This window comes from Ictalurus punctatus, chromosome 7 (genome assembly GCF_001660625.3).
Source record: "Ictalurus punctatus breed USDA103 chromosome 7, Coco_2.0, whole genome shotgun sequence".
In the NCBI taxonomy this organism is placed as follows: domain Eukaryota; kingdom Metazoa; phylum Chordata; class Actinopteri; order Siluriformes; family Ictaluridae; genus Ictalurus; species Ictalurus punctatus.
This window is the reverse complement of record NC_030422.2, coordinates 6,056,973-6,072,359: the sequence shown is the minus strand read 5'-3', so window position 1 is coordinate 6,072,359 and position 15,387 is coordinate 6,056,973. Positions and strand designations below refer to the sequence as shown.

The 15,387-nt window shown below is 34.4% G+C and overlaps 1 protein-coding gene across 1 annotated transcript in view; it reads right to left on the bottom strand.

Annotated features, from left to right (window-relative positions):
* Positions 1–4,186: 4,186 nt before the first annotated feature.
* Positions 4,187–15,387, bottom strand: part of LOC108267226 (uncharacterized) — a 128,960-nt gene continuing 117,759 nt past the window's right edge. Inside the window, 4 exon segments of the mRNA NM_001329268.1 lie at positions 4,187–4,659; positions 4,859–4,957; positions 5,222–5,545; positions 8,849–8,905. Of these exon segments, the coding sequence (NP_001316197.1) occupies positions 4,532–4,659; positions 4,859–4,957; positions 5,222–5,545; positions 8,849–8,905 (608 nt within the window). The 3' untranslated portion in view covers positions 4,187–4,531.

Here is a 15,387-nt window from a genome sequence, read left to right as displayed (position 1 = left end):
GTTCTTTGTGCCACGTTGCTCTCAAGACCCAAACAGGCTTGCTGTGTTTTTTTCTGGCACAACCAAACACAACTTGTAATTTGCTCAGGTAACCTACCTTTATAGTTAATGGCTACTTGACTACTGTACCTGCTACTTATTATTTATCCTAAATTGGCAAACACATTTTGAACAGTACTAGTCTTTCGAAAGTAAAAGTATTAAACACAGCTCAATGTCACTAAGATTTTAATTCAGATTTTTTTGTATTTAACCTTAGATTCTTTTACCACTGTGATACTGTACGCAGTTCCCACATCCAACAAACACAGTAATATGTTGCTGAATGCTCTGTCCTCAAATTGGGGATTATCAAAGCAAACTTATCATTTGCAGTCCTCTCTGATTTTAAGAACTCAAAACCAGGTTCATTATGGTTTGTTCCATCATTGATTTTCACATATTGAACCATCTTGAAAGTTTCACTCTCTTTTGTCTGATACCAGTGAATGTAAAAATAACAGTCTGATGGAAAGGTACATTCTATCTTGGCAAGCTTGGTGGCAGGTTTAGTCATTAACATCTTCTGGTGCAGCTGCACATCACTGTCCACTATTGAAGAGGAAAAGGTTTATTTTATTCGAATGACTTAATATCTGTACAAATTCAGAAGATCTGTAAAAAAAAAAAAAAAAAAAAAAAAAAAAAAAAAAACGTGTATAGTCGCTAAAGCACAAAAGTGGAAGAATAACATATTTTATGAGGCCACAAACTTTGATAAGAGGTGAAGGTATATTTAAAGACCTGAAGCTTACCTGCACAAAGTAGGAATAAAAATAACTGGAATGAGAGCTGCATGATGGCTGTAAAACATGGAGGAAGTACATGAAACAGCACCTTCAGATACTGGGAACAGAATGAACAATATTAAGGGGAGGGAATCATGCAGTTCACTCCTTCTTCTGGTAAACTCATTGTTTTTCATCTAATTATCTGTTCTTGAAGCAGCAGTTTACAGCAAGGTGTTACACAGGACATGAAATAGTTTGAAGAAATTTAGTATAATTACAAAAAAAATAGTACCTTGCGCAATATTTACAGTGAGGGGAAAGACATATTTAGACACTTTTGGTTTTTATGTTATTTTATATACTTTCAGCACACATATCCACTTCAAATGTACATTAAAAGCTACAGAGCCAAGAAAAGACTTTAATCATCTCTGTCAGTAAAATTGGTTTGATAATATGCAGGGCCTAAATAACAATTGTATGGTCCTCACCAACTTCTATGAACAAACAAAACCTCAGTTGACAAAAAAAACACAACAGGCTTCAATATATAGTCCATTTTTCCCAGAAAGTAAACCAACATTCAGAAACCAGGTGGGAAAAAATAAGTATAACCTTTAATTCAGTAACATGTAGAACCACCTTTAGCAGCAATAACTTGAAGTAAACATTTTTTGTAGGTGTTTATCAGTCTCAGTTCCTTGATGTTTGAGGGCATTCTTTCATACACAGTTTCTTAAGATTCCACCACAACATCTCAGTCAGGTTAAGGTCTGGACTCAAACTTTTTTTTGTCTTTGTCTTTAACCATTCAGATGTTGATTTACTGGTGTGTTTGGGATCATTGTCCTGTTGCATGACCCAATTTGAGCCCAGTTTAAGATGCTGGACCAATGGCCTCACATTTGTTTCAAGATTATTCTGGTACAGTATAAAGAGAGTTAATCGTTGTCTCAGTGAGGGCAAGTTTCCCAGCCACTGTAGCTGCAAAACAAGCCCAAATCTTCACCCCTCCACCATCACGCTTGACAGTTAGTATGAGGTGTTTGAGGTAATAACACTACAATACTGTAGTGTTCGGTTTTTTGCCTAACATGATACTGTGCATGATAACATGCACAAACATATACACCTTGGTCTCATCAGTCCAAAGGTCATTGTTTCAGAACCTTTGTGGTTTGTTCAGATGCAATTTCGCAAACCTAAGTTGTGCTGCCATATTCTTTTTGGAGAGAAGGGACATTTTCCTAAACACCCTTCCATAAAAGCCAAACTCGTCCAGCCTTTTTCTGATTGTGCTGTCATGAACATGAACATTTAATGTGCTTACAGAGGCCTGTAGGTCACATGATGTAGCTATTGGGTTTTTTGTTATATCTCTGAGCGTTAAACGGCTTGTCCTTGAATTGAATTTGCTGGGACGCCCACTTATGGGAATATTGCCAACTGTCCTGATTTGTAACCAATCCTTTTCACTGCAGAATGGTGAATTTCAAATTATTTGGAGATGATCTTATAAACCTTCCTAAATTGATGAGCAGCAACAATTGCTTCTCTGAGGTCATGGCTGATGTCCTTTCTTCTTGGCATGATGAAAACACACATCTGAGTGCTCCAGAGCACCAAAGTGCCAAAACATGTGCATTTATACAGGCAGTTACACTTCTTGATGACTAAATAATCTTGTGCATTTCATTAGTAATGCCTAGCTGCTAATTACTCACTTAATGATTATGGAAGTAGGAAGGGTGTGCTTATATTTTCCCACCTGAATGTTTCTGAATGTTGATTTACTTTTTGGGATACAAATTATTGCATAATAAAAAATAGTATTTACAATGACAATTGAACAGTGAAACGAACAATAGTTGCCTCTACTAACAATAATGATTATAGTCAATGATTGCCATTTCATTAAAATTTTGCTTAATTTACTTTCAGTTTATTTGTATTAGTATATGAACAAAGCTGTCTTCTTAGTTTGAGGTTCTATAATCAGATATTCTGTAATCACTGTGAACTGTTGAACCACAGGGCCGTTTTCTGAAAATATCACTAAAGCACTGATAGAGTCCAGGTGCATCCTTAGTGACGAACACTTATTTAGCTCTAATAAATAATGATGATGACGATGATGATGATTCTTCTTCATCTTCTTCATCATCATCATCATCTCTTCTTCTTCTTCTACTTATTATTATTATTATTGTTATTATTTTAAATGAACATTGAATGTTACAATATTCACTTACACTAGATGTACTCAGAATGAGAAATTCCTCACATCTTTAATACATACAAAAATTTAAGTTTTTTGTTTCTTTGTTTGATTTTACATTATTTAAATACGGTTTTTGTATTGTGGTTACAACAAACTGGCAGACAGTGGAGCTGTACTATACTGAATATGAACCTTGGTTGTCAAACATGCTTAAAACATAATTGTGTGTGATTTCCTATTTGGTTATTTGTGATTTGTGATTATTGAGTTCAATATTGTACTCCCTCTGTTGTCCCTCTGGTGCATTAAAGCAAACATTCATTGCAAAAAGCAAATGGCCCAAATGGCCCAATTCAGTCCTTACCTCAGCTCACTCATGAGAGAACTGAACTCTCAAAAGGACCCTTTGAGAGAACTTGTGTAGAAAAAAAGGCTTCCTGTGGAAGTTAATGACTTATCAGCTCAGCAAACTGTGGTTAAACTGTTACAAGTGGATTATTTCCAGTAAACACACTCAGCTGCACTTCGTGAGAAACCCACCATACTTTCCTCCCACAGCAGTTTCCATTATAATCAACTAAATAAATTTAAAAAAGAGTAATAAACATCACCTAGAATTAAGACAAATACATTAGCTAAATAGACTCTTTTTGGCTTAAAATGTACAACAAATAGGCTACAAATACAAATAACCAATTAATCAGCAACACCACAGATCTTTATTTACTTATCACTTATCCAAAAAAAAACAACGTGTTTTTGCTGGTTAATCAGTGTAACTAATTAAGAAAATGCATACAATATACTGCATGTGTGCTATCTATAAAAGCTGATGTGTTGACTGATGAGAATTGATGATTTATGATGATTATTACTAATTAACATTTTTTTTCTAATGGTTCACTTGCTCAAACCTGTAATTACTCCAAAGGATCATAAAAAAGGCTGTCTAGAAGGTCTGTAGTTAATTAATAAAGCTCTTATTTACTGTTTCTGAAAGCATTTAGTGAATATATGAACTGGTGTGTTGACAGGAAGAGAGCAAGAAAGACAAAATAATGAAATGCTGAAATACACACAAGATACAACGTTTATTATTCAAATATTAGAACTGTCTTGATGCGAATGTTTAAATAATTATTTAATTATTTTGCATCACACATAATACTTCTTTTTAAAAATATTTTTGAAAATATTTTAATAAAACAGTAGCACATCGTTAATAAAACAATTGTATAGACAACAAATACAAAGAATGGTTATAAGATATCACGAGTTGAAAGAAAGTTTCAACTTAACTGTGCATACAAACTGACGTACGTTTAAAATATGCAAATGATTAGAATCTTCAAATTGTTTAAACACAAAAAAATATTAATAGTAAAAGGTAGGCAAATGAATTGTCAGGTGAATCCAAGTGAAAGTTTTTGAATTTAAAAATTAAGAGTAAAAATACATGTAGATAATTCTGAAAGAAGTTGGTGTGTTGAGTTGTGTTCTTTGGCTGATGGACTGATCAGCGAACTTTGACTCTAATCATCTATATCTTAGCAGGATTTCTCTTGAACAGTAAGACAAAGACAGTGCAAAAATACAACACGTTTTTCACCAGCAGTAACACGTATGTCACACTGAATAGGTACAGACTGCGGCTGTGCTCAAACACACCTGCACAAGAGACAAAAAGAAGAAATCTTTTACAGATCTGTGAACAAAACTTACATATTTATCATTGATGACATTAAATGTTATATTCAGTTATTATGACTGTTGCCGAATTGGCCAGTGAAATATGACAACATAATTATGTCATGTAAAGATGCCTTTTCATCCATATATTTAGATGATATTTGGCTAATCTCTTTACCAAAATTCATGATTTCTTCTTCCACTTCTTCTGCTTCTTCTGCTTTTTGAGTTGGACAGGTATTAAGAACACCAGCGTTTGACTTAGAAGTGTCTTCTTCTGTAAGGAATAACATCATTGTATAAGTTTTGTAGCTGTGAAAATAACCTTGTGATATTTTATGTACCTGTACTGTTATTTGTAAATTAAATAACTATGCAGCATTAGTTTAAGAGCCGGATGGTGCACAAAGCACAAAGTGTATTGATGACGAATAGTTCACACATGAACAACAAACAAATTCAAATTAGTGATAAATAGTGAAGACATACTGTAGAGGACATTCTGAGGACACATAAGAGCATATCACTGCCTTATTGTTACCTCTTGGAATTTGTAATTCCTTGTCTTTAACACTGCTGTCATGTTTAACAGTGCAGATGAAATTATTGTTCTTTGCTTTGTCCTTCCCTACAATGAGCATGCTGGTTATTCGGACTTCTGGAACCTCGTCTCTCTGCTCCAGCCGCTCATCACCTCTCAGGTCCACGTTTTTTCCACCCTGATCTTTTGCTTGCCATGTGAATCTCACCAGGTCTGGAAACATGCCTCTCGCATGGCACAGCAAAAAAGATTTTTCTCCTTTTTCTGGCGTGGACACTGGGTACACGTACACTTGAGGTTCTTTGACCCGTTCCTTCACAGGATCTGTATTTTTAGAGGACATGCAAATATAAGTGAGCAATCAATAAACACAATGGGAGAATAGCTATTTTTAGATTCATTTCAGTCAGTTGGGTAATCGTGCAGAATTGGGAATTATGACATTTCACATAACAAAAAAATGCAATGGTATACTCATAAACACAGTGAATTGGATCAGGGCTATTTATAGAACAGGGACAACAAACATCAGGTCCTCGAGAAACACAGAACTGAATGCAGAATTTATAGTTTACCCCACACTAAGCCATCTAATTCAACTCGTATTGTAATCGTTAATCATTACTAAAGTAAATGGCATGTTAAACAATAAACTACACTGAATATATAAACATTTACATACTATTTAAATATTTATTGAATTAAAAAATGGCATAACGTTTAACATTACTTGTCATGCATCTACCTGAGTTATTCTTGTTATAACTCAGATTCCTGTAAAGATTTTGGTGTGCGCTTATCAGTAATAAGTCTAATTCTTCTTCTTCGTCATCTTCTTCTACTTCTTCTTCTTCTTATTATTATTATTATTATTAATAATAATAATAATAAAATATTAATATTAATAAATAAATAACAAATATTACTAGGTTTATGTACTGATGACTAAATTATAATCATGAATCTTGAATGTGGTGGTAAGTCTTTTTTACTGATTAACCCAGAGTGGACAAGTGTTATTTGTTATTGAAGTAGCCATCTTTAACACCATTGAATAGAAACTTTTAAAAGACAACCTTGACCCAAGAGTTATTTTTTAATTGATGTATTACTTTGTGTTCACAGGTCCACTTTATTCCGGAGGTCTGCGGTGAGATTTAATTTAACTTTTTGGTCAATTATGTCAAACCACAAGCATGAAAAAGTTTAGCGTGTTACCGGACTAGCAGTGCTAAGTATGGATCAGGACTTCTTACAGAACAGGGACATCAAACATCAGGTCCCAGATTGGGAAGAGTACACAATGCAGAATTTACAGTTTACGTCATGCTAAGCCATCTAATCCAACTCATGTAGTAACTGTTAATAAATTACTAACATAAATGGCATGGTAAACAATATGCTTTAAAATTGGGAGGTTATTTATTCATTTATATTTTTTGTGATTACAGGTCCGCTTTAGGCCTGAGGTCTGCAATGAGGTCTAACTTACCTTTTTGGTAAATGATGTAAAGCCACAAGCATGAATAAGACGTCAAGTATAGAATGTTACTGGATTAGCAGTGTTAAATTTGGATCAGAATACTTATTGAACATCAGGTCCTTACAGGGAAATACAGAATTTACAGGCCAATGCTAACTCATCTAATTCAAGTCATACAGTAATTGGTAATTAATTGGTAAAACTGATTAAACTGTACTCTATCTGAATACATTCACAAACAATTAAAACATTTTTATCATATAAATAAGTGACAATGTCTAAATCACTTGTCACACAACTACCTGATATATCTTACTATAAAAAAAACAGTCATTCTTGTAAAGACTGTAACTGCAGTCCAGAGTGTTACTTGTTACTTGATTAGCATTTTGCATTTCACCAGCATTTTCACTGCAAATTTTTAAAAGAAACAATTTAAAGCAAGCATAAACAATTCATGAACAAATAAAAGATTCGAACAAAATGGAATTGTGTTCGCCTTCATCACAGGGCTATTGGCTATTTTGCCCAGTTGCAATGTTCTGAGAAGCAACCGGGGTTTAATGCTAATGGTTTAATACAGGGTTTAAATCTTAAGCATATAAAACCCTCTTGTGTTATAATGTATACTAGTGACTGCATGTAATATTTATGGTAAACAATATTTATGTGTGGACATGTGTACAGTATTTCTAAGTCTAACAAAATATACCGTATCTACATAGTCAGGCATTATTTAAAACATTACTTCCTTTGCAGTTATTTTTTACACTTCTGTTTTTATTTGACCGTTTTCTATTCTATTCTGATTTTTACAGTTTTGTTGTTGAACCTAAAGGCACCCAATAAAGTTTTATAAACACTTCTTTTATTAGGTCAGTAGATGAAAATCTGCAATATGTGCACATACCAGTGACGATAAGTCTAGTTCCAGATCCAAACACTTTGTAGTCGTCTCCAGTTCACACTGTCACTCAGGCTACACTAAATACTTCTAAGCAACCAGACATCTAAACAAGCATTTTTAAATAGCCCCTATGTTCTGAAACAGATACTACTTTTCTTCACTAATTAGAAATATTGAATTTAGACAAGACAAGACATTTGTGTACCATTTGCTTAATGTAATGGTTAGATGACTTCGCTTTAAGTGCTCAAAATGTTGGAGTACTCTGGGAAACAACTGTGGTACCAGTATAACCAGTATCTGTGAATACTATGTATGTTGAGCTCTTTAATACTCTTAAATGACTTTAAATTGTTGTTTTTTTCTACTGTCAGTTTTACTATTGTTACCTTTCGTTATGAAGTTTGTCTTGCCTTAATTCATTTTGGACATTTTGTTAGGTCAGTGGACAAAAACAAAACTGAAAATGTGCTCATACCAGTGACGATAAGCCGAGTTCCAGATCCAAATACTTTGTAGGAGTAGTAAGTGCTTCCAGTGACACACTGTAACACAGTCTACATCAAATACCTACTTCTAAATAATTTGACAGCTAAACAATTTCTTTAATAGACTCTAAATTCTGAGATCAGAAAGTAGTTTTGTTAGCTACTTAGAAATGTTGAAGACAAGTAATCATTAGTGTACATTTGTTACCTTACTTTATAAAGTTTGTCTTCCCTTAATTCATTTTGGACTTTTTATCAGGTCAGAAAAAAAAATGCTGAACGTGCTCATACCAGTGATGATAAGCCGAGTTCCAGATCCAAATACTTCCAGATACTTTATAAAGATATATGTTGCCCTAGTTGTGAGTGTCAAACTCAGAAACAGGTTGCATCAAATAACTCTAAACACTATCAAACACATCAATTTCTTTAATAGTCAATATTCTTAGAACAGATACTAGATTTATTGGCTATTTAAAAAGTACCTAAGGTCTCATTTGTTTACCATGTGATTAAGGTTATGGTTAGATATTGTCACAAATTTGCTTTAAAGCCTCAGGATGTTTCTAGAATAATGCACAAACACTCTTTCCTGTGCTGTCTTGTGCAGACATTACTTAAAATATTGATTTCTCTCCAGACATTTTTTTACTCTTGTTACCTTACTTTATGACGTTTGTCTTGCCTTAAATCATTTTGGAATTTTTTTAGGTCAGTGGACAAAAACAAAACTGAAAATGTGCTCATACCAGTGACGAAAAGTCGAGTTCCAGATCCAAATACTTTGTAGCTGTATCCAGTTCACACTGCGACTCAGACTACACCAAATACTTCTAAACAACCAGACATCTAAACAAGCTTTTTTTAAAAAAAAACAAAAAAAACAAAACTTTATATTTCTACTTTTCTTACAACTCTTATTTATTACTACTTTTCTTCACTAATTAGAAATATTGAATTTACTAAAGACAAGACATTTGTTTACCATATGCTTAATGTAATGGTTAGATGACTTCGCTTTAAGTGCTCAAAATGTGGTACCAGTATAACCAGTTTCTGTGAATACTATGTATATTAAGCTCTTTAACACTCTTATATTGTAATCAAATGATCAAGAAAGTATTTGTTGAAAATACTAAACTTGTAATATATACATATATTTATATAATTTTGGACATTTTTGTGTCATGTTGTGTATTTCTAAGACTAGTTAAAAAAAAAATCTGTTTATTCAGACATTATTAACATATAAAACATTGATTCACCGGTCATCCTTTTTAGTCTATGTTTGTGTTTCCTTAATTCATTTTGGACATTTTATTAGGTCAGTGGACCAAAACAAAACTGAAAATGTGCTCATACCAGTGACGATAAGTCGAGTTCCAGATCCAAATACTTGGTAGTAGTAGGTGTATCCAGCAACACACTGTGACACAGTCTACATCAAATATCTACTTCTAAATAACTTGACATCTAAACAATTTCTTTAATAGTCTTTATTTTCTGAGATCAGATGAAGACAAGTAATCATTTGTATATCATGTGATTAGGGTTATGATTAGATATTGTCACGAATTTGCTTTAAAGCCTCAAAATATTTCTGGAATAACGCACAAAAAAATCCTTTTCTTACCTGTTACGTAAAGTCTTGTTCCTGAGCCGAAAACCTTCACCCAGTATCCCACAGCATGATGTCCAATGACAAAAAATTACTTCATATACATGATGTAAGAAGTATGCATTAAAGTTAATTATAAATACTCCTTTCAAATGTGTATTACAGAGCATCCCTTCCAATGTGAATTTTAGCATGAAATGTAGAATAATGACCTGACTTGAGTAACATATGTTTTATTCTTGATTGTGCAAACCCAATTCAAATGAAGACATTTAATTCATTATTCATGATCTTACCACTAGGAGTATCATGTATCAGTGCCATGTTGATGTTAATATTGTACACATCATTAATCTACAGAACAAGTGTAATTTACAATAACCGATATTACATGTGTTTCTGTAAAGCAAACTGTTTGTCATTTCATTAATAGTAGCAACAGTTCAACAAATCAGTGTAATGAAATCTAAAACTTCACTACAAAGATCATAGTGCTGTCTCACTTAGACATCTATATTGTTTTTGAGATGAGAGATGGGAATGTTTATAAGTCATTTAATATCTAATCACTGAATCACATGGAGCTAAACACAGATCCTAGTTACCATATAAAAGACAATTACACTTTGTGTGTGTGTGTGTGTGTGTGTGTGTGTGTGTGTGTGTGTGTGTGTGTGTGTGTGTGTGTGTGTGTGTGTGTGTGTGTGAGAGAGAGAGAGACAGTGTACCCTGAATATGAATTCAATACACAAGTGTATTCATAAAGGGTAAAAAGAAATCATGAACCATAATTAAATGTGAAATTGTTTGCAAAATTAAAAAAAAAAAGACTATGAAATATTAAAATAATTGAATGTGTGAGTGGTTTTTCTTTCTTTCTTTTTTTTCTTTTATAAAATTCATGACTATTTTGTTGGTTATGGCAGGGATTCTGTACAGATCAACTAAAAATAGTTCTAAAATAATATCTAATCCCAACACATCTAAATCAGCATATCAGTTCATAAACAACTCATTCAGTACACTGAAATTGGTGCTAGGGAATATACTGTATGTATAATATAGTCATGCATTTATAATATACAGTGAGGGAAAAAAGTATTTGATCCCCTGCTGATTTTGTACGTTTGCCCACTGACAAAGAAATGATCCGTCTATAACTTTAATGGTAGATTTATTTGAACAGTGAGAGACAGAATAACAACAAAAAAATCCAGAAAAACGCACGTCAAAAATGTTATAAATTGATTTGCATATTAATGAGGGAAATAAGTATTTGACCCCTCTGCAAAACATGACTTAGTACTTGGTTTAAAAACCCTTGTTGGCAATCACAGAGGTCAGACATTTCTTGTAGTTGGCCACCAGGTTTGCACACATCTCAGGAGGGATTTTGTCCCACTCCTCTTTGCAGAGCTTCTCCAAATCATTAAGGTTTCGAGGCTGACGTTTGGCAACTCGAACCTTCAGCTCTCTCCACAGATTTTCTATGGGATTTAGGTCTGGAGACTGCCTAGGTCACTCCAGGACCTTAATGTGCTTCTTCTTGAGCCACTCCTTTGTTGCCTTGGCCGTGTGTTTTGGGTCATTGTCATGCTGGAATATCCATCCACGACCCATTTTCAATGCCCTGTCCGAGGGAAGGAGGTTTTCACCCAAGATTTGACGGTACATGGCCCCGTCCATCGTCCCTTTGATGCGGTGAAGTTGTCCTGTCCCCTTAGCAGAAAAAAAACCCCAAAGCATAACGTTTCCACCACCATGTTTGACGGTGGGGATGGTGTTCCAGGCGTCATAGGCAGCATTCCTCCTCCTCCAAACACGGCGAGTTGAGTTGATGCCAAAGAGCTCCATTTTGGTCTCATCTGACCTCAACACTTTCACCCAGTTGTCCTCTGAATCATTCAGATGTTCATTGGCAAACTTCAGACGGGCATGTATATGTGCTTTCTTGAGCAGGGGGACCTAGCGGGTGCTGCAGGATTTCAGTCCTTCACGGCGTAGTGTGTTACTAATTGTTTTCTTGGTGACTAGGGTCCCAGCTGCCTTGAGATCATTGACAAGATCCTCCCGTGTAGTTCTGGGCTGATTCCTCACTCTCGTGAAACTCCACGAGGTGAGATCTTGCATGGAGCCCCAGGCCAAGGGAGATTGACAGTTCTTTTGTGCTTCTTCCATTTGCGAATAATCGCACCCACTGTTGTCCCCTTCTCACCAAGCTGCTTGGCAATGGTCTTGTAGCCCATTCCAGACTTGTGTAGGTCTACAGTCTTGTCCCTGACATCCTTGGAGAGCTCTTTGGTCTTGGCCATGGTGGAGAGTTTGGAATCTGATTGATTGATTGCTTCTGTGGACAGGTGTCTTTTATACAGGTAACAAACTGATATTAGGAGCACTCCCTTTAAGAGTGTGCTCCTAATCTCAGCTCGTTACCTGTATAAAAGACACCTGGGAGACAGAAATCTTTCTGATTGAGAGGGGGTCAAATACTTTTTTCCCTCATTAAAATGCAAGTTAATTAATAAAATTTTTTACATGCGTTTTTCTGGATTTTTTTGTTGTTATTCTGTCTCTCACTGTTCAAATAAATCTACCATTAAAATTATAGACTGATCATTTCTTTGTCAGTGGGCACATGTACAAAATCAGCAGGGGATCAAATACTTTTTTCCCTCACTGTAGTCATGCATTTAGCTTGCTGTGTAGTTCTGAAACCTTTCCTTTAATTCTGTAATCAAAAGAAAATTATATAAACTCTAAAAATATTAGAAGCTGTGGATTTATATAATTATTTTTCTCTTTTTTTTTTACAACATAGGTGAGGTTAGTAATGTAGTATGAAGTTTGGGAAGAAGCTGTGTATTCTGATTGTGGGTTGTTGAACAGGACTTGCGGTTTTAAGCTCACTGTGCCCCACACCCAGCAGGCACAATAATATGTTGCTGAATGCTCTTGCTTTAAATTGGGGATTATCAAAACAAACTTATTTCCTATCTTCTCAGATTTCAGTGTCTCAAAACCAGGATCATTACGGGTGGTTTGATCATCGATGTCCACATATTGAACTCTCTTGAAAGGTTCACCATTTTTCTTCTGATACCAGTGAATGTAAAATCTACACTCTGAAGGGAAGGTACATTCTATCTTGGCGAGCTTAGTGGTGGGTTTAGTCATTAAGAACTTCTGATGAAGCTCCACATCACTGTGCACTGTGGAAAAGAAAAAAATATGATTTTAACTCAATGATACATATTAATAAATATCTGTATGAAAATACAACAGGTTTGGAATAAAAGGTATATAAATAAACTTTGCTTAATGAACGTTTCAGGATGTGAAGCTTACCTGGATAAATTAGAAAAATCATCAACAAGCATAACTGCAGTGAGAGATGCATGGTGATTGTGTGATGTGTAGGAAGCTCTTGAAACTGCACCAGAAGTTACTAATACACGATGAACATCATTAAGAGGAGCTCATCATTCAGCTTACTCCTCCTTCTCTTTATCTGTTACATGTCACTCTTACAGTACACAGCAATCAAACATTAAATAATATTATGCATTGTTTTTTGACTAGATGTTGTGTGTAAGCTAGCTGTTTTACTAATTTGTCTTATAAAATGTGCCCTGTTTATTGATAGAATAGATCAATAGATAGTATTTATAGAGCCCTTATCGCCCTCTGTGGAGCCCCGGTTTACAGACAAATATACTGCTTACATGTTGCTGCCACTATTGCATTTTAAAAGAGAATAAGTCATTTGCATATTGCTTTAATAACCAAAATGTTTGCAAACAAAAGATGTGCAGGGTTTTCAGTGTTCTCATAAAATACGTTATCCACACTATTATGGACATTATACCTTTGAAGATAAGTATGTATTTAAGAAAGCATCTATTCATGTGCTAGCATGCTGTATACATTGCTCAAACACATTTCCCTTCATTGTTTCTGAGTATTTAGGTACAGCACTGGTATAATGGAATCTCTCACATTAATTAAATAACTGTTGAACCATTGAGAACTTTTCATAGAAAAACCACTGCACAACTGCGAGTCCAGGTGCATCCTTACAATAAACATTAAACTGAACTGTCACGGTTATAACAGTATAATAGATAAAACCTTCCTCAGGTTAATTTTGTGTTCCTTTCAGAGTAGCGATATTTAAAGCTTCACCTTTCTTTTCTACTTTAAAATCTAAATAAAGCTTTGCTGAATATGTCAGTGTTCGGTTTGCAATACAGTTTTATTTGTATGGCGCTTTTAACAACGGACATTGTCACAAAGCAGCTTTACAGAAATATGAAATTTCAGAATATATTTTTTAAATTCATACATTTGTCCCTTATGAGGAAGTCAGAGGCGATGGTGATAATGAAAAACTCAGTGAGATTAGTATGGGAAGTCCCCAGTTAGTTAAATGGTGGCCTATTTTTGTGGTCACAGTGCCATTAAGCCCATATAACTGTTTAATAAACTTTATGTGTGATTATTATTATTATTATTTTTTAAATGAGCTTTTCTCAGCATTGAACCGATTACTCTTAATTGAGTAACAGGGTAGAGCGTAACAGAGTTGAGTATTTTAGCATAGAATTATTAAATACACAAACTGTGGTTAACCAGCATCCTTTCTAAAGTCATGATTTGAAGCACTTGCTAATAATTTACTCATAATTATTTTTTTAAATTAATAAGTTACTTATTAATATCATTGAAAATAAAGAAACAAAATGAAAAAACTTATAGTATTTTCATGTGGGTAATGCAAGTTCCTGGTGAACATGTAACTTGGGAAATATTCCAAATATTTCATAGGGGTGAATGTGTTCAGGTGACAGGATTAAGTGAATGACTGAAACTTTTTTCATAACCTATAATGGATGACTCGTGGAAAAGGATGTCCTAAGCAAGCAAGGTTAAGCAGCATCCATTAATGCAAAAAACAAGATACGATTTTTGAAGTATTTCAGGGTAAACAAAAATACCCTTATTATGCATCTATATTTGTAACCGTAATAACATTTAAGCATGGAATCACCTCCATATAATGTTCCATATTAAGGGGGAGTAAATTCATGCAGGGCATTTTGTTCTAATGGCTCATGCTGCTTTGTAAAACCACACACACACACACACACACACACACACACACACACACACACACACACACACACACACACACACACACACACACACACACACACACACACACACACACACACACACACACACACACACACACACACACACAGAGCAGTTAACAGCTTATCAGCTCAACAAACAGTGAGCTCTATTTCCAGGAAGCACTCTCACCTACACAGTGCATGCAAACTCACCACACATTTGTACCACCACATTTTCTAATCACGTACCAAATGAGGTTTTGCAGTCATAATTAAACTAGTATACATTAATTACGAGATTGATTGTAGGCTTTTTTTTAAAAAAAAAAAATTACTTATCCCAAATTTATATGCCTCGTACACTATATTTAAAAGTAGTATCCCATGGGCTACACCTGTTAGTTATGCTTTGTATAGACTATACTATATCACAGGATAAAGCATATTTGCTTTCTTACTGTCATGGAACTCATTTGTATTAACAAAAGACAATTTTAGTTGTCTTTTAAGTATTTAACAGTTTAATGCTAATTAAGTA